Source organism: Caretta caretta, chromosome 13 (genome assembly GCF_965140235.1).
Source record: "Caretta caretta isolate rCarCar2 chromosome 13, rCarCar1.hap1, whole genome shotgun sequence".
Lineage (NCBI taxonomy): Eukaryota > Metazoa > Chordata > Testudines > Cheloniidae > Caretta > Caretta caretta.
The window spans coordinates 5,429,831-5,454,565 of NC_134218.1; the positions used below are offsets into that span (position 1 = coordinate 5,429,831).

A 24,735-nucleotide genomic window follows, 5' to 3' on the forward strand; every position below is an offset into this window, starting at 1 on the left:
TTTGAATTTTAAAAAAGAACCATGGGGACATTTCCATTGGTCTGATACTTTGTATAAGCCTTTTTCTTGGGCCCACTTTGGTCTCCCGCTCTCCCCTCAATGTCTGGTAGATTTTTCGGCCCATCTCAAACTCTGTTGTATTTCTTTAAGGTGGCCATCCCTAGAAGAGCACCTCGTGTGGCTTTGTCTGGCGCTGAGCTCCAGCTCTGGTCTGCGGTTCGCTGGCAGAGAGATGCATTGACACTATGCAAAGGGGGGTGGATTGCAGTGCACTGGCAGCGTGACTGGCCAACAGGAGACTGCTTCCCCCAAGTTTGCTTCGCTCTGCAACTGGTAGAGAGGTGATGTAAGCAGAGCTAAGCCGGACCCACTAGAAGGCTTTCAGACTGGGGTGGACAGTTATACATGGGAATGAAGGGGGAGGAAAAAAGCCCCTCAGGTGTTTTACACATTGGGAGAAATCACAGCCCAACTGAGCTAGGCTGGAACTGCAAGCCAGTCCCTCTGCACCGGGAGACCTAGAACTGCAGACGGCCCTGAAGCAGCTTTGGTTAGCAGATCCGCTCTGCTCCGCTCACACTTCTCCTCACCTCCCCGAGTTTAGAAACGTGTGCATGGGTGTGAGATTTCCCCCTGTCGAAATATCTTCCTTCTCTGTGAGCACCACATTCAAACGCCTGCTAAAGCAGCAGCAGCATCTCACAATCCGGGAGACTGAAGGCTGGGAGAGCTCTCCTGCATTTGCTTTGTTTCTCTTTTGTCATCCGGATTTAATTGATGGACCAGAGCACTGCTGAAGCCAAAGGGGGGGAAGATCTAGTTTCCTAACCGAAGGGAAAGGAAGCGTGTGCATTGAGGTAAGGCGCAAGCATGCTTATTTAACTTTACCTAGTCCAAGATTCCAGCTGAATTATTTCTGTTACGCTAGGGCTGCATGCAAGGGCAGCTTGGGGCTCCCATAGCAATGAACGGAGACGACAGACAGCAGCTGACAACGGGCATTGCAAACAACGATGTATTTTCTGTATGTCATTTCACCTGCCAGAATACAGAGGTGTTCATCTAGCCGGTTCTGCAGCAAAAAAACAGGCAGGGCAAGACAGATGCTGTGTGTGTGTGTGTATGCATGCAAAGGGACTGGTGCTACAGTAGATAGGGACATACAGTACCCCCAAATGAGTGCAATGTTTTTGTGTGTTGTTGATACATTTGTGTGTGTGACACAGAACCATACATAAGATGACGGTGCCTGTCTTGCAGAAGCAGGGCTCTGCTTGCTTGACCATATCTATTTCCCGAAGGGTTTGCCCCCGGTATATGGTTATTTCTGCTCTAGACATTTATTGATTGTTATTAATCCCATTTTCATTATTGGTCTGTTGGTGCCCCAGGTCTTTGCCACAGGCTGGATAGGTTCAGGATGGATCCTCTCTTTCCTGCTCATATTTTGGAAGACCCTGATCTGAGGAAACTGCTGAACGACTCCTCAATCCTGAACCTGAGTTTCCCCAGTAACTGGTTTAACAACGGCACAGGGGACAGCTTCCTGCCACTGGGCATCAAGATCACCATCGTGGTCGTCTACTCCATCGTGTGCATAGTGGGGCTGGTGGGCAACTGCTCGGTCATGTATGTTATTGTCAGGTAGGCAATGCACACATCTCACCAACCCCCCTCCCCTCGCTATTCTTCCTGAGAGTGGGGAGGGAGCAGAGGGCAGTGGGGTAACTTTAGACTGCAAGTGGAAGTGAACTGATGCCCTGGGTGATAGAGACCATGTTTGAAACTCTTGCACTTCTCCAAGTTCCTTCCTTTGCATTTTAGCTAAGGAGTCCCCCCACCCCCAATGGTTCCTCAGGGATGATGAAGGTTTTCAGCCACAGTTCATATTAAACAACCCTCTGGTGCCTCCTAAAGGAAGCAGAGTTAACCCAGAGAACAGAACAGAGAGGTAAAATATATTTCAAAAGGTGGACTCTGCAAATTGTGTAAGGCGCTGCACTGGCTGTCAGCAGGCAGAGCAAGGATTTGGAAATAGTCAGCTGGCAGTCTGTGAAGGTCCCTGGGGGACCACGGGCGCCCCCGTTTCACACCACAGCTCCTGTGCCATGTTAGGGTTTGGATTTAGACTGGAGAGGGAGTCTAATCCCTTCCTTTGGTTCTATGCAAAAGGTGGCCTCATATCTCTGTAGGGTACAAACCCTAAAGTTCCGAGTGTCACTATTTTTAAAAACGCCATAGAAATAGAATGCAACACAATGTTCCAGAGATGAGGGCAGCATCTCTAACTGCAGATGAACGTCCGGCTCTAGATAAATTGGATGGATTTTCTACAGCAGAAAGACTTTTGTGTGTGTGTGTGTGGGGGGGGGGGGAGAGCAATGAGCAGATGTTGTCCCCACCAGGGTCCATCTCCCAGTGTTTAGTGACATGTTTCTGGTCTTTAATATTTAATGTATCAATGGTTTTGATGATTCTGTATGTAGAGAAACTCAAAGGAGTAAAAACTCTCATTTTCTTCCATGATTTAAACCACCTCAACCCATGAATCCAGAGCAAATCATTTCCTGTAAAGTAAAATAAAAATTTGCATCAAGATGGGGCATCCCCTCTGTTGATAAAACCAATGTGTCACTTTTGACGCAGGTCACTGCTTATTTAGGGCTGGACTGTGACCCCCTTTCTATTGAGAATGGAGTCACTCAGGTGAGTAACTGCTTGCTAATGTGAGGGTGTTCACGGTCTGGCCTTGAATTTGGAGCTCTAAATGCTGGAGTTATTTTATACTGGTCTGAGCACATCAGGATGGAAAATGTTTATTGAAATAAAATAAAGGGTTACATGATTATATTTTCTTTATTCTGGGCCTGATGCTGCATCTCTCGTTCATGCTCAGAAGCCCTTACTCTTGTGAGTAATCCCAATGGGACTACTGTGAGTAAGTGCTGCTCAGCAGGAGGAAGGGTCGCAGAACCTGGCCCAAAATATCACAGCCATTCAGATGAGTCCGGACCTTTGAGAACAGGGCAATGGCTTGCTTTTTCTGAGCAGGCAGCCTTTCAGTGCTCTTACGGCAGGGAAGTTGGTGGATGGAAGGAGGAGATCATGACAGGAGGGGCTGACCCTGGAGCGTGTGGAGACATGGAGGCCATGGTGCAGCAGCTGCACCATGTTTACTTGGTCTGTTGCGAGGGGATCAGTGTTCAGCTAATCTTTGCCTTTCTGATCCATTTATGTTGTTGTTAGTATTATTATTCAGTACCATCTGTTTAGCACCAGAGTTAGGCATGATGCTCTTTGATAGCCAATCAGGCAAGGCCTTCTGCATCCCTCCCCATTCTCCTCGTGCAAGCCCCAGGATCAAGAAGTCTCTGCGTTTTCAGGAGCATAGGATTGCTCCCACGGTGCCCCTCCTGGGCCTAATCCACTCCAATTGGTACAGGGAGGAGATAGGGCTAGGGCTGTGATCCCTTTTCCTTTCCACCCTGACTGGGTGCGGAGAGGGGCATAGACTGTGGCATGCCAAGAGCAGTCCCTGCACTGGGAAGGGCTGTGCCTCCTGGGGCTTCCCCGGGGGTTGTTCGGCTGCACAACTCGTCCAGTGCAGGCTGGGGCCTTCATTGCATGACCTGTCTGCAAACGAAGACCTGCATCCACTGACATATTAAGTACTGCGCATGACTGAGCGGAGGGTGCCGGGAGAGGAACTGTCGGGTGACAGAAATGGGAATGGGGACAAGTTTTGGGAGAGCTTCTGAAGTTAGAATGAAGAGAACCCTGTAACTCTCGGACCATCATTTCAAAATGGGGCACACGGGTGTTCTCCCCCCCCAGTGCACTCATCTGTTGCCTCTGCAGAGCGCCTGCATGTAGTCCAGTTGGGGTTGCAGAGGCCCCAAGTGGTCTGGCTCAGAAGAGGAGCATGGGGGTGGGGCAAGCCAGGGCCATTAAATGTGTCCTAATGTGCTCGGGGCTGCAGCCAATATTCCAGTCTAAAAGCAGCGACCGAAGGCAGCCTGCAGGTTGCGGGGAGTGGTTTCTGTCCCATGGAGTTCCCCCCACAAAGTCAGACTGTTGATGAAATTTGGTCTCAGTAACATTCAGAAGGAGACGCACCCACAGAACTGCATGGTGTGCAAATGGATACAGTCATTTCACATAACTCCGCACTCTGGCTCACAGCAGGAGCAAATGGAAGTAGGCGATTTGATGCTTGTTTACTGCGCTGTGGCTGTGATATTGTGCAGCTGGCCACATTTTGCCTGCACTGCTGAGTAACTGGAGAGGGGTCCCCCACAGGTTCTGTGCCACGCCTTGGCTAACACTACCATGCACTTACTTCCTCGGCCAAGCTAAGTGCTGGATCGAAATGGCTGCACAGGTGATTTGTTTATGATCTGGTTTTTTAGGCCCTTGAAAGCTGTACTCCTTCCCTGCTGAAATGGATCCCTTCCCCACCACCCCCGCATAAGAACTGCCTAGGAAGTTCAAACCCTTCTCCCAGTGAAAAATATGTGTAGGAATGTTTTATGAGTCCAGATATTCCTGCTATACCGGGAGACGGGCCTGAACCCCTGCCCTGGATCTGAACAGCCCTGAACTCTAGGGAGCTGGAGAAGGGGTTTCAAAATCCACATCCAAAGAGCCCCGATTCTGATAAATGGCCAGTCCCAAACCCCAGATCTTAACACCCCTGCAGTTTAAAGGTTCAGAATCCAGATGCAGCATTCTGGGGTCCTTCAGGGAAACCTGTGCTCCAATAGGGGTGAGAAGGGTCTGTGCAGGGCACAGGAGGAGTGAACTGGCTAAACTGGTTGGCGAAGGGACACATGTCGTGCTCCCACGAAAAAGTACATGGGAGGCTTTTATACATAGATCCCTTCAGCTCAGGCACCCTACTGACTCAGGTTGCGCTAAAGCTGGATGAAAAGTTTCCATAAAAGCATTTTTTCAGTGAAAAGTGGGGTTTTAGATTAAATAAAAAAAATGTCACAGAAAATGTTTGCTTTACTTGATCATTTATCTTTGTGTGTGTGTGTGTGTGTGTGTGTGTGTGAAACTAAAAACGTTTCCGGTTTTGGTCCAAAAAATTCAGCTTTTGGCATCTGAAAATTGAAAATACTTTGGCTTCTAGGTTTTTGAAAAAAAAAATACAGCTGAAATTTTCAGTGGAATCCCTCCAATTTCACCCATTTTTCTGACCAGCTCCAATTTGTACCACATAAATGACCTCTTCCAGGGCATCTTCACTCTTGTAATTTAAAAAAAAAGTATATTTCAATGACCCTTTCTTTTAGGGTGATTAAAAACAAACATACAAACAACCCCATCCCCCCCAGTATTGTGAGCTGTGATTTGTCTGTAGAGTTCCTAGCACAGTGGATCTCCGATCTGTGGTTGGGGTTTGTAGGTGTTACAGTGATGGAAATAATAAGACTGAGTATCAAAAATTTCAGTGGAAAGGTCTCCTGTCCTGTCAGACATGGATGTCGCTGCACTCCTCTTCCATTAAGAAGCTTGTGTTTAACTGAAGCAAAGTGCCATCTCATATTTGTGTCTTAGGGAAATGTGAGCAAATGATGCTAATTCTCTCTGCTTGCTAATAGAGCAATTCATGCCTAATGTAAACTGAAATGTATGAAAATTTGGGGGGAAACAACCCATTCTAGTTTCGACCGTCACATAAAGGAAAAGGAGAAGGCAGAGGAGATTGTGCTAGTCCTGGTCAGCACCATCCCTGTGCCCTGGCAGGTAATAAATATATATTGGCTGGATTGGAAGGAGTGTTACGAGGACAACCAGGAACATCATTCATTCATTCATCTCTCACAGGCAGTGCAGGCAGAAGAACATCAGCCTGAAACATAAACATGCTTGGCCAAATTTTCAAAATGGCGGCCACCATTTTGCTCCTGAAGTTCGCTATGTGGATCCAAGATTGCAGATGCAAATTTTTCAGAGGCAAAGTGCACCTACAAAAAGACAGGCGAGCCTCAGCATGATGCATTTAAAAAAGCACGCTTATGTTTTCCCTGTTTAGGGGGTGTGGAAAAACAGAGGCAGGATATTTTGACTAATAGTGACCCTTCTATCTTCACTGAATACAAGACCATGAACACTAGAAAAGGGAGCCGTAGCCCAAATCTCCCCAGAGGTCCATGGAATAGTTTCATGGAATTTTCGTGGCTTGCCCACGTTTGTGTTTTCATAGATATTTGCGTCTGGCTAGTGGGTGATGATGTTTGTTCTGAGGAGGTAGCATGTAAGTAAATGTAAGTCTGAAAATAGTGTATATACACACTGTATATATTGCATCCTTAACCCCTCCCTGAGGATTGACTTTAACTCAAAAAATAGTGATAAAAACCTCAGTTTCCTCCCTAAGCTTGATTATTCCTAGGGTTTCCTTACAGCTCCCTTTCTGCCCTCAACCCCTGCTTCCCGCTGTCTCTAGAAATGCTCCAACCTCACTTATATCCTAGTTGGATATGTCTCAGCACTATGAATCAGCCGTAAGTACCCAACATCTTTGTACAGGGTTCAAGCACTAGGCATGAGAGTGACTGGAAGCAGCTCTGCATCCCTATGAAGACTCTCAGATCTGCCACTTTCCTGCAGTCTCATTCATACCCACTAAACAGGCAGACAATTGCACCAAATAAACAATTTCTGCCACCTGTGATGTTTACAGGGTGTTTGTTCTTGAAGCTGTTTATTTCTCATACTTCCATGCCTTCGTACTAAACTGATATATGGTTTGCTGCACTGTCACCTCTGACAAGAGCTTTCAAATGGAACACATCTTTAACTCCCTCGCACTCACTCTTTCTAGGTACAGCAGCCACTCAAGATTGCTTCATGATCTGCTGACACTAAACTTCCAGCAAGGCCAATAACAACTTTGTGCACAAACACTGTCCCTTACTGAGACTTGCAAAGAACATCTTAGCCAAAGTTGCAGAGATTTTTGCTTATGTTAGGAGAGCAACAGGGAGAATTTAAATGTGATCATGATTTGTGGCTATGTAACCTATCTATTTCACAAGGTCTTAGCCATGAATCATAACAAAGACTCACAGAACATAGAAATGAGCAATACATCAATGAGTCCATCTCCCTGCTCATCCAGGATTGTTCTTTACAATCCAATGTTTTCCTTGATTTAGTTTTAAATGTTCCAAGAGATGGAGCTTCTAGCTCTTCCCTCATGAGATTTTTCCACAGCATTATGTATATCTCCCTTCTCTGAAATTTTCTGCTGTATCTTTTAAGCAACATTCTTCCCTCTTCCTTTGAAATTTTCTTCTACCTTCCCAACTAGACAGATGCAAACTTGGCCATTCTTTGCTGAGATTTTCCTATATTATCATCTGGTTTTCCAAGGAATGACCCTGACAAGGTTTCTTGAATAGTGTGTGTGTTGTGGAAAACCATAAATCAGTCTGCACATTTGCCTGCAATGCTGCTGTCTCCAATTTATCCTTTTCATTCGACATCTACTGGTATTCCAGGATCCTGTTTTTAAACTAATAATAATGGATAGTGTCCAGTAGAAGAATGCTTCCTTGTCCAGTAGGTAAATAAAACTGCTTCTATCGTGTCTGGTCACGAATCTATCCCACTTTCTCAGGCCTTATCATGTCTCTTTGGTTTTTCAACAAGCACCTTAGCCAGTAGCGTTAGACAGAAGGAAAGTTTTGCAGTACATTTGCTTGCTCAGCTGGTCAGACAAAGAAGGCCACTCAAGTCAACACCAGGGATGAACTCGGCTTAGCATTTACAAACTCTGGAAGCTGGCCATTTGTCTGTAAAGAGTTATGGTGACAAATTAGCTTACAGCAAAAGGCAAGCAGAGGTTTGGCTCTGTACCATTTCCTAAGATAGCTAATGGCTGTGATGACACAAGAAAAGTGATTCACCTTGGGACAGAAGAGAATGTCAATGCTTATTAGCTTCAGGACTTGACTCTTGTCTTTAATAGGTTGAAATTCGGGTGCTTGCTAGTGGAGCCGGGATTCAGCTTTTGATAACCTTTGTGTGAGCCCCCACTCACAGTCTTTCTGTTTATGGAGAACAGAAAGGCAGATAAGAGCCCAGTCAGTTATAACAATATATTTTGCCCAATCTCTACTCTTTTGCAGAAGCAAGCTCTTTGTTCCAGTGCTCACGTTCAAGCTGGCACAGCCAAATTTTATGAGATTATTCTGCTTGCATTTCTCCTTGCAATTTTGAGTGACTGAAGCTTCTCTGCTCTATCTTGTAATGCACACAAGTGTTTCCCTGTATGAACATTGTGGGTGACATGTTTACAGCGAAGGAACGTTGAGCTGCACAGGGACAGCAGAATCATCCAGCAATGTCTAAATAAGGCCAACAAGAACCAGCAACTCATCCACAAGAAGCTCATAGACGGTGATGGCCTAGTTGGCAAGAGATCATGCATGAAAAGGCATGACCCTGAATCTTGGTCTCTGCTTATTGATGTCCCTCAGATAAGGCCATGGGAAAGAACACTAAGGCAGATAAAAAGTCAAATGTATAGCCCAAGTGATGAGAGATCCTGTTTGCACATGGCTCCCCTTTTCTGGTCACAGTCCACCCAATAGCTATCCCTGTGGAGAAACACCCAGGAAAGTAATAGGAACAGCCTCTCATACTTTCTGTCCACCTGTTCTTACCTCAAATCTGGCGAATAACACTGATATGCAGGCATTGTCAAACCACTGACAGCTTGAAATGTGATTACCTTATCTTGAGTTGTGTGGGGATCACATGGGATAAGAAGAGTGGGGTTTGTATCCTCACAATGACTCACATTGAGTCACACACCAATGCCCATTTTCAGTGCAATGCTTAGCCCTTAACATATCACTTTTCACCCCTGTATATGAAAGTGCTTTACAAGAAGAGGAATAAATATCATTAGCTACGTATAGGGGAAACTGAGGCACCAGCAGGTGAAGTGACTTGCCCAGGGTCACACAGGAAGTCTGTGGCAGAGCTGGGAATAGAACCCCGATGTCCTGCCTCTCAATTTGATAATTGTGCTACTGGATCCAAGGGGCTACTTGGTCTTAAAGGTGCATAGTAGACTTTTGTAAATCATGTGGTACCTGAGAAATAATATATACCAGGGAGTTAGCCAAAAAACCCCTCTCACTCCACATCTCCCATGAAAGGAACCCAGATCCACTATATCACGAGCCAGAGAATACTTCTTGCCCATTTTTCAGTTATTAGTGGAACACAGAGACTCTAATGCTCACATTTCAGCAATGTTAAGGCTACAGGGTGGTTTGCTGTTTATCTCTTTAGGGGAGACGAGGATGAATTTCCTGAGATACAGAAGGAAGATTCTAAACCTTCTTGGTGTTTCCGAAATGACCTGGAGCCATTTAAAAAAAATCCCAAAGCTTCCTCTGGGTTTTACTTTCCGTCATATGGCTCACCCTACATCTCTCTTATATTTGGAGTGACTGAAAAGGTGAAGTGATTAATTTGTTGGTATTGTAATCATATGACTGTCCAATCCACCTCTACTGCTGAGCTGTACTAATTGGAGAAGACTGAAAAGGGCTCTCCATAGGAGTTCTATTTCCTTTACAGCAAAGGGCTATTGGTTTAAGTTGGCTGCCTCTTGCTGCTTCATATTACTGACCATTGTTTGAGTTTCCTGCAAATTCAGATAATTTCTCCCCCACCTCCAGCCCCTCTGTCTCCTTGGTGCCTTTAAGGTGTTACTTATGCATGTGAAGGAGTACTTGTGGCACCTTAGAGACTAACCCATTTATTTGAGCATGAGCTTTCGTGAGCCACAGCTCACTTCATCAGATGAAGTGAGCTGTGGCTCACGAAAGCTCATGCTCAAATAAATGGGTTAGTCTCTAAGGTGCCACAAGTCCTCCTTTTCTTTTTGCGAATACAGACTAACACGGCTGTTCCTCTGAAACTTATGCATGTGTTTCCCCTACAGTTTCCAATGAATTTGAGGCAGCAGCAGAAGGAAAGGGTTATCTGAGAAGGGAAAAGTCGGCACATTAAACTTGCCTGAATTCTTCTATTTCCCAGTAGTTTGATTAAAGGGAAAAAAACCAAAAAAACCAAAAACCCAGTTTCTAATGATGCTTCCAAAGCAAGAAGATTCAGAAACAACACCCAGCCTCTGTGACCTCCTATTGCCTGTTACTCCCAGCCACCCAGTTGTGTGTGTAACCCACTGGTGAGTGCATGTTATGAATCCCCCTATGTGCCAGGCCAGAGGCTATGAGCTGTAACTGTTGTAGGTCCCAAGGTCACTCCCCCACGTTTTGGCCAAGAGGGTGACCATCACACGTGCCTATTTGATCGCGGGGCTTTAGGCACAAGTACCTGTGCAATTTTTTTACTCCCACGACTCCAGGAATATTCAGATGGGTTAGGACTTGTCGCCCGGAACGTTGATCTCCTTCCAGGGCTCTTTTCTTTCTATGCAGCTCCTATTTCATACACGCCCTCTGAGTAAAGACATTTGACTGAACTCCTTGAATTCTTCCACCAGTTTGCTCATACTTGTTTTTCTCCAGCCCTCAAGTCTGCTACCTGGTCTCTAATTCTCTTCCTTCTATGGTGAATTGGACTCCTTTGCAGCCTAGTTAACTCAATAGCGCGTTCATGGCCTTTCAGTTCTACTTACTTATTAATGGTGTCTCAAGGGCAGATTTTAAAAAGTATTTAGGCACCTAAAAATACCTGTTGGCATTGACTTTTACCTACAGCTTTAGATACCTAAACACCTTTAAAAATCTGGCCCTCAGTCCCTAATGCATGAATCAAGATCAGAGGCCCGTTGTGAGAAATTATAATATTTCAGTTACGTGACGTCTTACAAGAAGGCGCCCTAATGGGAATGGTTTAACAAGCTATCCTTCACGGAGTATAAAGTAACACAAATCCAGTGGACAGGAATGAACCCTTTGAGACCTTCTGTCTCTGTGTCCTTTGCTTTCCTTTTCCCTTCGTGCAGTTTGGATAGAAATGAAATTAATATTGAGTGGTCTGTAGTGTGTGGAGTAATCAAAAGTTATTATACCATAAAGAGTGCAGAAGAACAAGAAATACAAATGACACAAATGAATAGAAAATGAAGTCTTTTGGTTATTACTGTGGTACAATGGCAAAGGAAACTTGATTTTTCCAAGATCAAGGCTGAAATATGCATGCTTGCAACTCACAGCTTGCATGTGCACATACCTATATGACTAACATTCCCCTCTAGTGGATGGCCCATGGAGAGTATAATAGCCCACCACTGCTACCAGCTGATGGATTTACTTCTTTAGCTCAAGTGGTAGATGCCTGTGCTTTTGGAGCTGAAAGGTTCTGTCCCTGTTGGTATTGCATGTTTGGTGGGTTGTCACCATCCAGGTCAAATCCTGGCCGCACACTGTCTTTGGGATGTACGTGAGCACAAGTCAGTCGCACACAAGTGCATGCGTGCTGTTAAAAATCGGTGCCTAATGTATGCCAGCAGCTGCTTTCAATGTCAAGAATGTTACAGGCTGAGTAGGATTTTCAAAAGCACTGTAGGACTTGCAATCTCACATCAAAACCCAAACATAGTTAAAAATCCAGACTAAAAACACCGAAATGACAAACTTTGGTGAGGTTTCTAAGTACTGTTTAATTGGAACTCAGTCCACAGCACTTTTCAGGTCAAGTGGCAAGAAGTTCCAGAGGCCAAAGGCAGAGGTGTCAAGTTCAAGATGGAAGTGGAATCCTAGTAAATGTACCAGGAGGAGAGTAGATTGCTACAGAATATTTTCAAACAGGCATACTCCTTAAACCAAAGCAGTGTGGCTCATAATGTGCCACATGGCTGGTTATGCATCTGTCTACGCTTCTGAAAGGGCCTGGTTGCCAGGCCTGTGGATTAAAGTGCTCTGCTCATCCACAGAACAGGCATGGCACAGGTAAGAGCAATGAAATTGTCCTGTGCACTGGCCTAGTAACGTATTTCAGTCCTGTCCCCAAAAGATGGACAGAGGGAAGAGTCAACTGCCAGGTCTTCATGGCACATTCAGTCCTTTGTCTATCTTCTGAAGCTAATAGTAAAGAAGACACTTGTGCAGGAGTGGTGCTTGTTTGCATTCTTCTATGGAGAGTCTGCTGGCTCATTAACCCTTGTTAGTAGATTGCAAGCAGCTAGGTAATTAATTGGGTCTTGTTTGACTATAAAGTTGGCAGTTTCTGTTGCGACATCTGGCTGCTTAGTCCAGGATGGTTAAGCCTCTGTGTGGGATCCATACACTCATTGGGAACAGAGTGCTGTTGAACTGCCATGCAGGCCTGAATAGGATGGAAATCTGGGGGACAGGATAGTCATGTGATAGTAGTAGCCAGGATAAGACAAAGGAGATTGGAGTGATTGTAACACCTACAGAGGAACCTTTCTCCTTACTGTTGCTGGTCAGGTATTTGCATAGGTCATTCTCAAAAGACTACAATTTCTTGCTGAACATGTATATCCAGAGAGTCAGTGCTGGTAGATCAACTATCCTCATGCTCTTCACACTAGGGCAACTGCAAGAAAAGTGTCAAGAACAAGGAAAACCTCTCTACATGGCTTTCATGGAACTTAGTACAGCTTTTGACCTCGTCAGCAGAAAGGACCTTTGCCAATTGCTAGATAGACTTGCTTGCCACCCAATTACCCTCAGTCTGATTTAATTCTTCCATGAAGGCTATAGTCCAGTATGATGGTGACAGCTTAAAAATCCACAGTGGTGTCAAACAGGGATGTGTTTTGGTACATTCTTCTCTCTGCTGCTCCATCATGCTTTTTCATTTTGCACCGAGGCTGCACATCTCCAGACAAGAGCAGATGGAAAACACTTCAAGTGAGCTGTAGCTCACGAAAGCTCATGCTCAAATAAATTGGTTAGTCTCTAAGGTGCCACAAGTACTCCTTTTCTTTTTGCGAATACAGACTAACACGGCTGTTCCTCTGAAACTTCAACACCGCACATCTCAGACCACAAAGCAAAGTCAAATACCTGCTGCTAAGAGAACTTCTTTTCGTTGCTGGTGCAGTGCTCATGGCATGCAGTAAAGAGGACCTCCAGCAACTTGCAATAGCTCCGCGCTAGCTTGTGATGAGTTTGGACTAACCAACACTCTAAAGAAGACAGTGGTTATGGCACAAGTTGTGTTGATGGTGCTAGAAGTTGTGCACAAGTAATGCTACATGGGATCAATTGTATTGGATGATTTATCTCTAGATGATAAGCTTAATTCTTGCATCAGAAAGGCAGCCACCACATACGGTCAACTGACCAAACACATGGGAGAGAATAGGAAACTAACATTGGACATGAAGATATTGGTCTACCATATGTGTGTTCTAAACATGCCACGGTTGTTCAGGTGGTGAAGCCTGGACTGCCTACGGCAGGTACAAAGGAAGGCTAAACACCCTGCACACCCACTGTCTTTGCCATATTCTAAATGTCAAGTAAGAAATCAATGTTCCTGACGCTGAAATACTTGAGAAAGAAAAATTGCCATGTCTGATCACTGATCTCAAAGACCTCTCCGTTGGTGTGACCATTTGCAACGGATAGACAATTCTAAAGGATCTCCTGTATTATGGATGCTTCAAGGCCACTGGGCCAGCCAAGGCTCAAGTTCAAGGACATTTGCAAGAAGGACTTGTTGAAAATTTTCAACATCAACATGGCAAGCTGGACAGATGTAGCTAGCAACAGGCTGCACTGCAGGGCTGGGCTGCACCAGAGTGGTTGAGAGAGAGGAAAGCAAAGTGAGTGAAGAAGAAAGAGCAGTAGGCTTCAAGCACTATTAGTACACTGGTTTCATCTGTTAGCCCTGTGCCTTGTGTCTACATTACCTGTTGCTCGGGAATTGAGCGTTTTACCCATGTATGGCTGCAGCGTGACATTTAGTACCTGAATGGCTTTGGCATGTAAACCATTGTCTCTGAGACAGACAGCTGCCATATAGTAACAACCAGTAATAGCAGGGATGAAACCAGAGTTAGTGACATGGGACAATGATAATGCTGATGGCATGTGATAGAGTTTCCAAGATCTGACCCAAAATACACGGGCCAGTCCCTCGGCTGATTCAAATGGGAGTGCTGACTTCAACGAGGCTATGCTGATTTACGCCAATGGAGCTGAGAGATGTGAAAGAGCAGTGACCTCTTTTGTCTGTTTCATATCCCTTGTCATTCCAGACACTGCAGCCCTTACTGAACACAACTGTCTGCCGCAGGAGGGGAAGAGGAAGCGTGTCATTGCAGCTAGAGGTTTAGTGGGGGAAGGAATGCGTACAAGCTGCATGCAGATGGATGGCACCGTCTGGGTCTCAGTTAGATGGGATTATGAATAACCTAATCAAGAGAATCAGGATCCAGAGCCAAACGGTAATGCTAATGGCTCCCTAGGGCGAGAGGTTTCAGTCTGTCCCTTCCCCCTGCCTCTTCCCACCCCAGACATTTGTATTCAGTTTGTGACTCTGATGTCAGTGAACAATCTGTTCAGAAGCGTCATTTTTGCAGCCTGGCTGTTAGTTCAGTGACGGGGCTTCATGGATCTGATCGCTAAGCAAACAGGCCCTGAGGCTGGTAATTGTGGGGAAAGGTAGCTATGCCGTCAGAAAGGAAGCTTTGCAAAATGCTGTGGAGATGGGCTAAAGAGCACCAGAGGATACATTATGCATCTCTGTGAAAGTGGTAAGACCTCAAAGTACAGGTGCAGGAAGGGACATTTCCATCTTCTCTCACCGCCTGACCCTTTGTGAGCTGCACCTCTACCCAGCGCACATGCTTTGGTCTAACATTGTTCAGGGCTTGCTTGGTGGTGGTGGTGGTGGGGTGAGGCAGAGCTGTAGGTTAATGCACCTGGCTTTTACTTCTGAGAGCTTCGGTTTAAATAGTGGCGAGAACAATACATGAGCCTGATCTTAATTTCCTCCCCAGTGGTAAATTAAAGCTTGGGTCTCAGTGTTATATTGGGAGAACAGTACAAGAAGAGGGAAAAATAAAGGCAAAAATAGGCTGAAAAGGGACAGGGAACATAGCAAAAATAATGAGAGAGCAAGCAAGCAAGGAGCTGAGACAAGAGAAAATCTAAGGGCAAAAGGGAGAGTCTATACACTGTATCCTGGGCTGCACTCAAATCAGGTTGAGCTCATGAGGGCTCTTACCCATAGCACAGCTTCCCACTCCTTAGTCATTGAATGACCTTGCTAAAAACAAAATTGCAGGAAGACAAGGTTGGCAAACTCCAGTCTAGCTCCTGATTGAATCTTCTTTCAGCTCCTTATCCCAACCTCCTCACAGTAGCACCGGTGCACCTTCCAGCAGTGTATTAACTGACGCGTCCAACATCTGCCAGCTGTGATTCTTTCTTTGTCCTTCTCTCTCCCCAGGGATAAATTGTTGCATGGGGTTTTAAAAATATCCACTGTCGCAGATGCATGCGGTGCTGTGTGTTATTGAAGAAAAGGTTGAAAAAGTGCGCTTGGAATAAAGGGTGGTGGGTGTTTCATGTACTGTGTGTTGGGTAATAGCCTCAGAAGACTCCATACTTGTGAAACTAGACTGGCTCTTTATTAAGAGAATGATTTATTGCAGCTAACATTCCAGCCATGTGCACACAGACCGACTTCCTAGTGCCTCCTCCAGACTCTTCCTTCCTGCAACCTGAGTTCCTCCATCCAAGTCCCATGCAGGTTGCTATAGAGGGGTTTGTGGTGGTTCTTCGAGCCTGGAGACAACAAAGTCTGGCTCGGGAAGGGTGTGGTTTTGAGCTAACTTTGCACTCCACCAATCTGGGAGCCAATGGGGCAAAGCTGGTCCCTCTGTACCTCTTAGGGAAATGAGCCAAGGGGCCATTCCAATTCCAGCAGCTGGAGATTGCAAGACTGTAAGGATGCCCTGGCCATACCCTCTGTGCAGGCAACTAGGAGAGTGCTGTTGGAGTTGCTATGGTAGGAACCTAGATGACCTTCTGAGGTCCCTTCCAACCCTGTTATTCTAAGATTCTATGAAATATAACCCCAGCTGAGAATTGGTAAGGGGAGCAGATGGTAAATGCATATAGCTCCAACATGCAATCTTTAGTTTAGGATCAGTTACTACCAAATTTGAAGTTTTGTTCATCCCAAAATTTGAATTTAACACCTGTAATCTTTAGATCAACTAAATCCCCCCCCCCCCCCATATCTAAAAAAACTAAAACACCTCACAGCAATTTGTGGACTTTGAGAGTTTGTAGACTAGGAAAGTTCAACCATCCCCTGATTACCACATCCATTTTATAGATGGGGTCCAGGGACGGGTAAATGACTGGCTCAAAACTACCCAGCAAATCAGTAGCAGAACTGGGAATTCCCAGTACCTCACTCTGACCAGTGGAAACATTGCTCCCTTCAATACATTTCCTGTTCAATCTCATGCAAAAGCAGCAGCTCTGGCTGATTGCTCCTTCCCCAGCTGTGTTCATATGCTTATTTGCACAGGGACTGTGTTGATAAGGGAAACTGTCTCCATCTCTTAAATCTTACATTTCATTTCTGCCTTTGTTGGGACAGATTTAAGGATCTGTTGATCTGAGTTCCTGGCAAAAAATAATCCACAAAAGATTAATTGATTTTGCTTGCACTGAATATTCTGGAAGTGTTTGCGAACATTGGTCAGCTGGGGAAATGTTTGCTTTCTTGGAGGCTGTCAGAAAGCAGAAAGAGTGAGCTAGCTGGGTTAGCATGGGGTGAGAATTAATTCATTTTATTTTTTGATCATCTTGTAAGAGAACAGCCAATGCCATCTCCTCTTTCAGAAACCACTTAGCTTCCCCAACTCATCTTTAAGTGCTGGGCCAGATGATCATTCATTCTCGTCTCCTCTGTCCATTGTTGCAGAGGGGTGAAAGTATGGGAAACCTGTTAAAGGGACCCCAAAATTCGATTGGCGGCAGAGAACCCATATGGTATCATCCCCTTCTGACTACACCTCTATGTGTGTGTGGGGGGGGGAGGGGGGGGGCTCTGCAGGATTACTGAAACATGGCTGGGCAGGACAAGGGCACAGGTGGGGAAAAGCAGTTCTACATAGACTCCCCTCTAGAAAATGCCCATAGGAATGAATGCTGATTGTTCCCCTCTCTGCCCTGGGCTGGCACAAGCCCTCAGAAGGACTGGGGCAACAGCCAGGGGCAGATGGAAGAGCTTTGGCAACACAAGTGCAGAAGGAAACATTCTGGGCAAGGTGGAAAGGGAACCAGAGAGTAGAAATGAGAGTCTGGCTGTCTATATAGAAGCACCAGTCCTCCAGGGATACTTTGAGACTCACAGGATTTCTCAGTGGGTCTTGGGACAGGGGTGGAGTTGGGGGGCTATGTCCTCTGCTCAGTCCATGGGGACACAAACCCCACCTCTGCTAGATTTTTGACCCACTCTAGCTAGTAGTATGGGGAGGTGCATTATTGTTCTGTGCACACAGAAAAACAATGGCTCCCCCACCCCCTCAGTAATGTAGTGTTTTTTCTTTGTTGTATCATACAGGTGTTATGAATCTGAACAATATTCCTCCAAGTGATAATATTTGCAAAACAGGTCAAGGATTTGGGGGAGGGCGGCGTTAAGCTATTGACAAATTTCCTCAAATACAAACTCCTCTGAAAAGATCACTTGGATGAGCTTTCATGGTTTATCACTCAGCAAGGCTATTTCCAAATACATCCTTCAGAGGTCAAAAACCGCTGTCCCGAACACGACAGCTTTCCTCCCTCTCAGAATGCTTAAGATGTCAAGGGATGGTCAATTATGGTCTGTTCATGTAAGAAGTCTACTTCAGCCTTTTCCAGGCCTTGGGTCAGCCAATGGATGGGTGATCAAGGGTCATTGTTACAATCTAGTGGAACAGACAGACGACCCACTGTAGGACAATGACTTTGACCTATGGAGTGGCACAGGGATGGTTAAAATCATGGCCAAATTGTGCAAGAGAACACTGACTTTTTGCAACGTGCTTTGTAATGCACAACAAATCTGTCTCAGGTGATTTCAGAGTAGAAATTACCCTGTGCTCTAGAGACTTTTGACTGTTAAATACCAAGGTTAAAGTTAATCTTAAACTAGGTATTTGTTTGCCGCATCAGTTTCTGGAAGCTTTGTCTAAAAGGCCAGCTGGAGTGCCATCTTTTTGGGCATCAAGGGTTTGATGGATGCTCAACAATTTTTCCTTTGAGCAGAGAGGGGCCTGAACTAAAACCCTGGATCTGAACAAGGTTGACCTTTAGATCTATCTGTCTGAAAGTTATTGGACTTTCCAGGGCCAGATAAAAACAATCCAGGCAGCTAGACTCACCTTTTTGCTGAGACTGCCATCAAGAATTGAAATAAATTCCTGTATCCCAGGTTGAGATTGCTAATTTACTTCATGTGGACAACATAACTGCTCAACAGATGATAGTGATTTTCTGTTACTGCCGAACTAGGCCTGCTCTGAACCATTGATCTTTATAGCCATTTTCCAATTTAACTTGGTTCCCAAATGTGATTAATTTCAAAATTCATGCCAAATTTAAAAAAAAATTACACCTACCCATAGATCTGATTGCCCCAGATTGGATGGCGTTCTTAGATCCTTCTTTAAATAGACTTGCACTGAAACAGAGCAAGCTCCAAACTGCACAGGGTCATCCTGCCTCCTAGATATGTTGGGTCAACAGCTTTATTTGTTTCCCTGAAGAAAAGAAAAGAAGCCAATCTCTTTCCCCAGCAGATCTGAGTCATACTGCTCTATCTGAAGTGAGCTGGAGTCTTGAGAATCTACCTTCTCGCTTGGTGTTTCTGTTTCTGCACCAAGAGGGGTTTTGTGCTTACCAAATATGGTCCAATGCTTCTTCTCCCTGGCAGATTCCTTTGATAATCACAGTCAAGCATTAAAGCCGACAGCTTTTTGCTTTTTAAAGCCAAAGACCTTTTTTCCATATTCAGTTGCATTTCTGTTGGAGGAACAGTCACATAAGCATCATTTTCAAGTGTCTGCAGTCTATGAAGCTCTGGCATCGAATATGTACTCAGCTAAGAGCCCTCTCCAAAAATAAAATAGACTTGTTTTTTTGGAGTGTGCAAATGCTGGCTGACTGCATTGTTGAGACCAATATAATACAGCCACATTCCTTAAGGAGGCAGTCACACAGCCTTAGAGGCTCAATGAATTTCTGTAGACAAGAAACCAAAGAGACAGCTATGGGCTGGTGAGAGCCCCAGGACAGGAGGAGGATGCAGGAACATTTATGGAACAGGAAATTTCCCTTGGCAATAGAACTATCACCAATTCAAATGAGCTAAGTAGGTTAAACAGCAACTTTCCCCCTCTGGCCACCTGTTGTAAAACATATTCAGATCACCAGGGAAAATGAATTTAGTGGTGTCAGTTCCATCTCTTGAGCCAGATACCTGGCAATATCTGCCCAGGATTAGAATTCCAGTGGGTTGTTGCAGATCAAGATTAAGACGCATTAGCAGAGTTTTTTGTGCAAAATTCTTCTGCAGGCCGCATCGTCAGCTCCTTGATTTCCATCAGCATTCAACTGTAACTAATAAAGTTGAGTGAAATCTGCAATTTCTGTCCTGCAGGAAATTCTGACATTCCAAGTTCTCTTTTCATAGAATCATGGAACTGGAAGGGACCTCAAAAGATCATCTAGTCCAGTCCCCTGCATAGAAAATATCCCATAGAAAATATTGATTTTGCAGAAACTGCATTTTTCATGGGAAAATCATTCTGATGGGAAAATCTAGTAACTAACGAGTGAATTCCCTACTTAATAATGATAACTGTTGTTATCTATAGTACTGTACCACCGAGGAGTCCCAGTCATGGACCTGGACCCTATTGTTCTAGGTGCAATACAAAACCACTTCTTCCCCCTTTCCTAGCTAGCTGGGGTCAGGTCACTGGATCAGTCTTTTCCAGGCTTGCCAGTCCAGTGCTCACTCCATAGCTACTCTGTTCTTCCATAAACAGTCTATCTGTTGATTTCTTGGCCAACCTCTTGTTCTCAGCCTGCGAATTCTAGTCTCAAAAGGTGCCCTAAAAGGACTCCCTTAATCTATCCTGGCATACATGCCCATGCTATCTCAGCTTCTTCTCTTGCAGCTTCTCTCTCATACCACTGACCCTGGTCTCACTCCTGATGACATCATTCCACAAGCATTCAGCAATGTCACTCCTTTCCTCTTTTCACTGCCCTCAAACATCTCCTTTCAATGGCTTTGAGTCTTTGCAAGTGCCTTTCTTTGGTCCTCCATGTCTCTGATCAGTACAGAAGAGCTGATCTTACCATGGTTTTGTATAGAGATAGCTTAGACTGTATGTGCATCTGTTTATCACAAATCACTCCACTTATCTTGCACCAGACTTCCCCTCTGTTCAGCAGATTTGCTTGCAGTTTTGCTGCTTTCTCCATTTGCTGCTAACCAGTCCCCATGGTATTTAAAAGCAGAAACCTGATTTAGATGCTGGCCCTCAGGGTTGACATTTTATCTGTCTTGGTTCTGTACAAGTCGCCCACAGGACTTCAGTCTTTTCTTTACTAATTTTGAGGCCACAGTTTTAGTTTGCTGCCTATAGGACCTCCACGTGAACAGGAAAGCAAGCAGTCAGAAAGGCAAGAAACCTAGCTTTAGACGAGCTATATAATGAGCTGGAAAACTGTCCTCAACTAGATGCTTTACAAATATAGAATTAAAGGACAGTTCCTCCCTGAAAGGGCTTACAGTGTGACACCATAACAGCCATGTCCTCTTCCCTTGTCAGTTTATGTCCCCAGAACAGGTGTCCATTTGGGGGGTGGGGGAAATAGCCCTGATCCTTCCCCTCCCCAAGTGTTAATGTCCCTAGGAATTTACCAACATATCCTCCCTTCCATCTGTTGGCATATCGGAATACCTCCTGCTCCCTTCTCCTGCCAAGTGATGTGGCAGGGGGATGTCCCACCCTCAGCATGCGTTAGCCCTCTCATGTAGTGTGGCTGCCACAGAGCACCTCCTGCTGGCTGAGTGTGGCACTGCTGGTGCTCTCTGCCTCAGTTTCCTCCTCCCCAGGGTTTTCTGTCTGTCCCGGAGTTCATGTAGCTGATCCCTCCAGCAGGATTCCCCTTTTGGGGCGCTCAAAGTCCCAAAATAAACACTGCATTCGACAAGAGTCCCAGATTGACATGAACACAAGTTCTTTTGCCTCTTCTGGGCTCAGCTCACAGTTCTTCTCACTCTCATCAGAATGCTGACTCCCAGGGCTTTCCCCCACTGGGTGTCCAAGTACATCCATAACCACCATGGTCTTCCACCCCTCCAGGGCTTCTCCTTGGTTCCCTGTTCCTCTTGAAAAACACCGTCCACAGGACTGCCTCCCTGGAGCCTGGCTCCTGGAGTTAGCTCCACTCCTGTGGCTTGGCTGTCCTCCACAGCTAGTCCCAAACTGCTGGGCTTCTCCCTTTTTAAAGTCCCACGCCCAGCACAGGTGTGGCAGGGCTGGGTGAATTAAACAGGGTTGGCCAGCCCCAAGTCTCTTGGCCTTTAAATGGCCATCCCACCCTGTTACACCCTCTATTCCCCATCCCAGCAAACACATAGGGTCCCCTTTAAAAGTATCATTAATTAAAATCGGTATATATCTTCCCAAATGGGATTCAGGACTGGAGGGAGTACGCTTCGGAGTCAGGGCTCCAAATGCAATTGACGCTGAGGTAGCTGGAAGCTTTTCCCTTCTGTAGGTTATTGAGCAGGTGAAAATCTTTCCAGTTTGTCAAAGAGCTGCCAAACAGCCACTTAGCAGAACGCACTCTATGTATCAAACTTATGTGTAGCTAAGAGCTTTCTTCCTTTGTGCAATCACTGGGAGGCAAGCTATGCATTTGTAACTGAAAACAAGAATAGAGAGCCTGTTGGAAATTCAGTTTCCCATTGATCCGGTTGTAGCCAAATGAGACAAGTGTAAATCACTTTAGCCTCTTCTGATTACCTGAAGCCTCTTGAGCATAGGGGAACAAAGGTTCACTCTCATCTCTGGCACCCTTGTCGTGATATTATTACTTTGCCTTCTGACATTCCTTTCGTGTTTGAAGATAGAGATTGGTCTGAGGTGCTAATCAGTATCAACAAAATGGGGAAAGGAGCATGCGCTGGTTAATAACACACATTATTCTGTCTGTTACCAACAGGCAATGATGCAGCAAACACCCATTAGTGTGGCAGATGGCCAGACAGGACAGGACTCATTTCAGATTGGTAGGATTAAAACCTTACATTAGGATTGTCATTGTTTAAAGGAGAAGTTGGTTTTGTGGTTAGGGTGCTGCACTCAGGAGTTCTGCGTTCAGGAGGGTGTGTGGGATAGGATATTTCAGGCGAGGTATTTCTGGTCAAGCTAGGGATGTATTAATGCCATTGTACAAGGCACTGGGAAGACCTCATCTGGAATTCCAGTCACCCGTGTTCAGGAAAGATGAATTCAACTGGGAACAGGTAAAGAGAAGGGCTGCTGGGATGTTCAGGGGCATGGGAAATCTGTCTTACAAGAGGAGACTAAAAGGGGCCAAGTAGAGTGAATGCCAAAGCACCCAGTCAAAAACCTAAATATTGCACCTGTGAGGACAGTGGTGCATGCCTGATGGACGGCGCTGTTGGGTGTGTACCTGAGGGACGAAAACACATTTCAATAAAGCAATAATCTTCAGTTTCACGTTTTCAAGGTGGGAGGAGGCTATAAACAAAGAGGACTTTAAAAATGATCAAACCCCCATTACCTTGGCCGTGACCTTATGTAAAGTGAATGCAAAGCCTGATGCCGAGGCTTGCCCTAATGGTGCATGGGCATCCCATAGATTCCTTCTACAAAAGTTCCAAGGCTCTCTTAAATGTATTTGGAGGCCAAAGCTACCCCTGAGAGCGCAAAGTTCACTTGAAGGTACTTTTGCCTTCTCTTTCCGTTCAGCTGTGCTGGGTCACACACTAGTGCATTTGAGCATCTGGCTCGCTGTGTATAAGAACAACCAATGTACAGGACCTTGAGAAATAGGCCAGCTCTCTAGATGGCCATTGTTTTTCCTAAATGACATGAGTGGTGCAGGGCGGTGGTGGGCTGAGGATTTTTATTTCACAAGAGGATCTGCTGGGGTGTTTGCCCATTGTTAAAGGGAAGGGAACGGCCCTTTAAGTGCAAAGAAATCATTTTGTTTTGAGATATTTGTTTGTGAAAAAATTGTATTTTGGGAAGAAGCAGCCCGCGTTCATCTGCAACAGGAGACTTTCTATCCTGTTGTGTTGCTCTGCTCTGTGGATCGTGAAGCAAGGCGTTTGTAATCTCCAGGAGATGTTTCTTCCATGGCATGATACTGGCCTCTCTTCCTTTTAAAGTAAAGCAGTTTATGAACCTTTTACATGTAAATAGTTGAGGATTGGTCCTGCTTTGAGCAGGGGGTTGGACTAGATGACCTACTGAGGTCCCTTCCAACCCTGATATTCTATGATTCTATGAAATATAACCCCAGCTGAGAATTGGTAAGGGGGGCAGATGGTAAATGCATATAGCTCCAACATGCAATCTTTAGTTTAGGATCAGTTACTACCAAATTTGAAGTTTTGTTCATCCCAAAATTTGAATTTAACACCTGTAATCTTTAGATCAACTAAATTCTTATGTTAATCATTTCACTATTGACCAAGAGCCTGATCTGAAGGCTATTGAGATCAATGGGAAGATTGCCACTGAATTCTACATGCTTTGGATCAAGCCCCTAATGTACAAGAATCCCTGCAGAAGTTATCCAGAACAATGCCTATTAAAATGAGTGGAAACAAAGGAAGATCTGTTTCAAACCCCACCCCCGCATTTCAAGTATTACTCCTCGTGCCTAAGAGACAGCACTGGCCATTCAGCCTTGCTGAATGCTGTCAGATCATTCTCGGAAACGCAACCTAGGGACAGTGCTACTGAGAACGCCATTTAACCGAATCTAAGTCTGCAGAAAGGATGGCTGTGGGGGAATGCTGCCCTGCCTTTGTGATAAATGATTAGAACCTGCCTTTTATTTACCAGTGAGCCAATGAAGTGGCACTAGAAATAATCATAGGCTTTGTTTAGCTATTTCAGCTCAGCTAGTGGCCAAGCTGCTGACTTCTGAGCCATTTGCTGCCTTGCAGATAGCTTATCGGGTAAAATTCAGAGCAGCATTATCCTACCTGGGCGATATGTGATAAACTCCTGGCTTAAGCCTTACTGAGACTATGTCTACACTTGCAGAGTTTTTGCGCTGTCAGTTTCACCAGTGATAGTGAACCGGTCAAAGAAAAGTGCTGGTTTGTGTTCTCACTTACTTCCACAGGCGTCAGAGGGTGTTCGCATTTGCAGCACTTCCATCGCTGATGAGAGCAGCGCCCTAGGGCAGCTATCCCACAGTGCAGCTCTCCCATTTTGACGATGGGTCTTGTGGGAAGGGGGGTGGGTGATTGCGGGGCATCCTGGGTCCCTGCACAGTCTCCTCTTCCCAAACCCTGATCAGCTCCAGTCGCTCAGCATTGCTCCAAGCAAGGGATCTTTTGCTCCCTGGAGCAAGATTTGTCACCTGGCCAGATTATAAGTGAGCACTTGCCAAGAAAACAGGAAGAGGAGTTTCAAAGTTCCTGGGGCTTTGCAGGGGGAGGGGTGGATGTCTGTTTACCTGGCGTCAG

At 45.3% G+C, this 24,735-nt stretch overlaps 1 protein-coding gene across 1 annotated transcript in view; it reads left to right on the forward strand.

Annotated features, from left to right (window-relative positions):
- The first annotated feature begins 209 nt into the window (after positions 1-209).
- OPRL1 (opioid related nociceptin receptor 1) overlaps positions 210-24,735 on the forward strand; it is a 36,460-nt gene continuing 11,934 nt past the window's right edge. The window contains exons 1-2 of the mRNA XM_048820147.2: positions 210-857; positions 1,392-1,644. Of these exons, the coding sequence (XP_048676104.1) occupies positions 1,421-1,644 (224 nt within the window). The 5' untranslated portion in view covers positions 210-857; positions 1,392-1,420. The remainder of the gene's footprint in view (positions 858-1,391; positions 1,645-24,735) is intronic.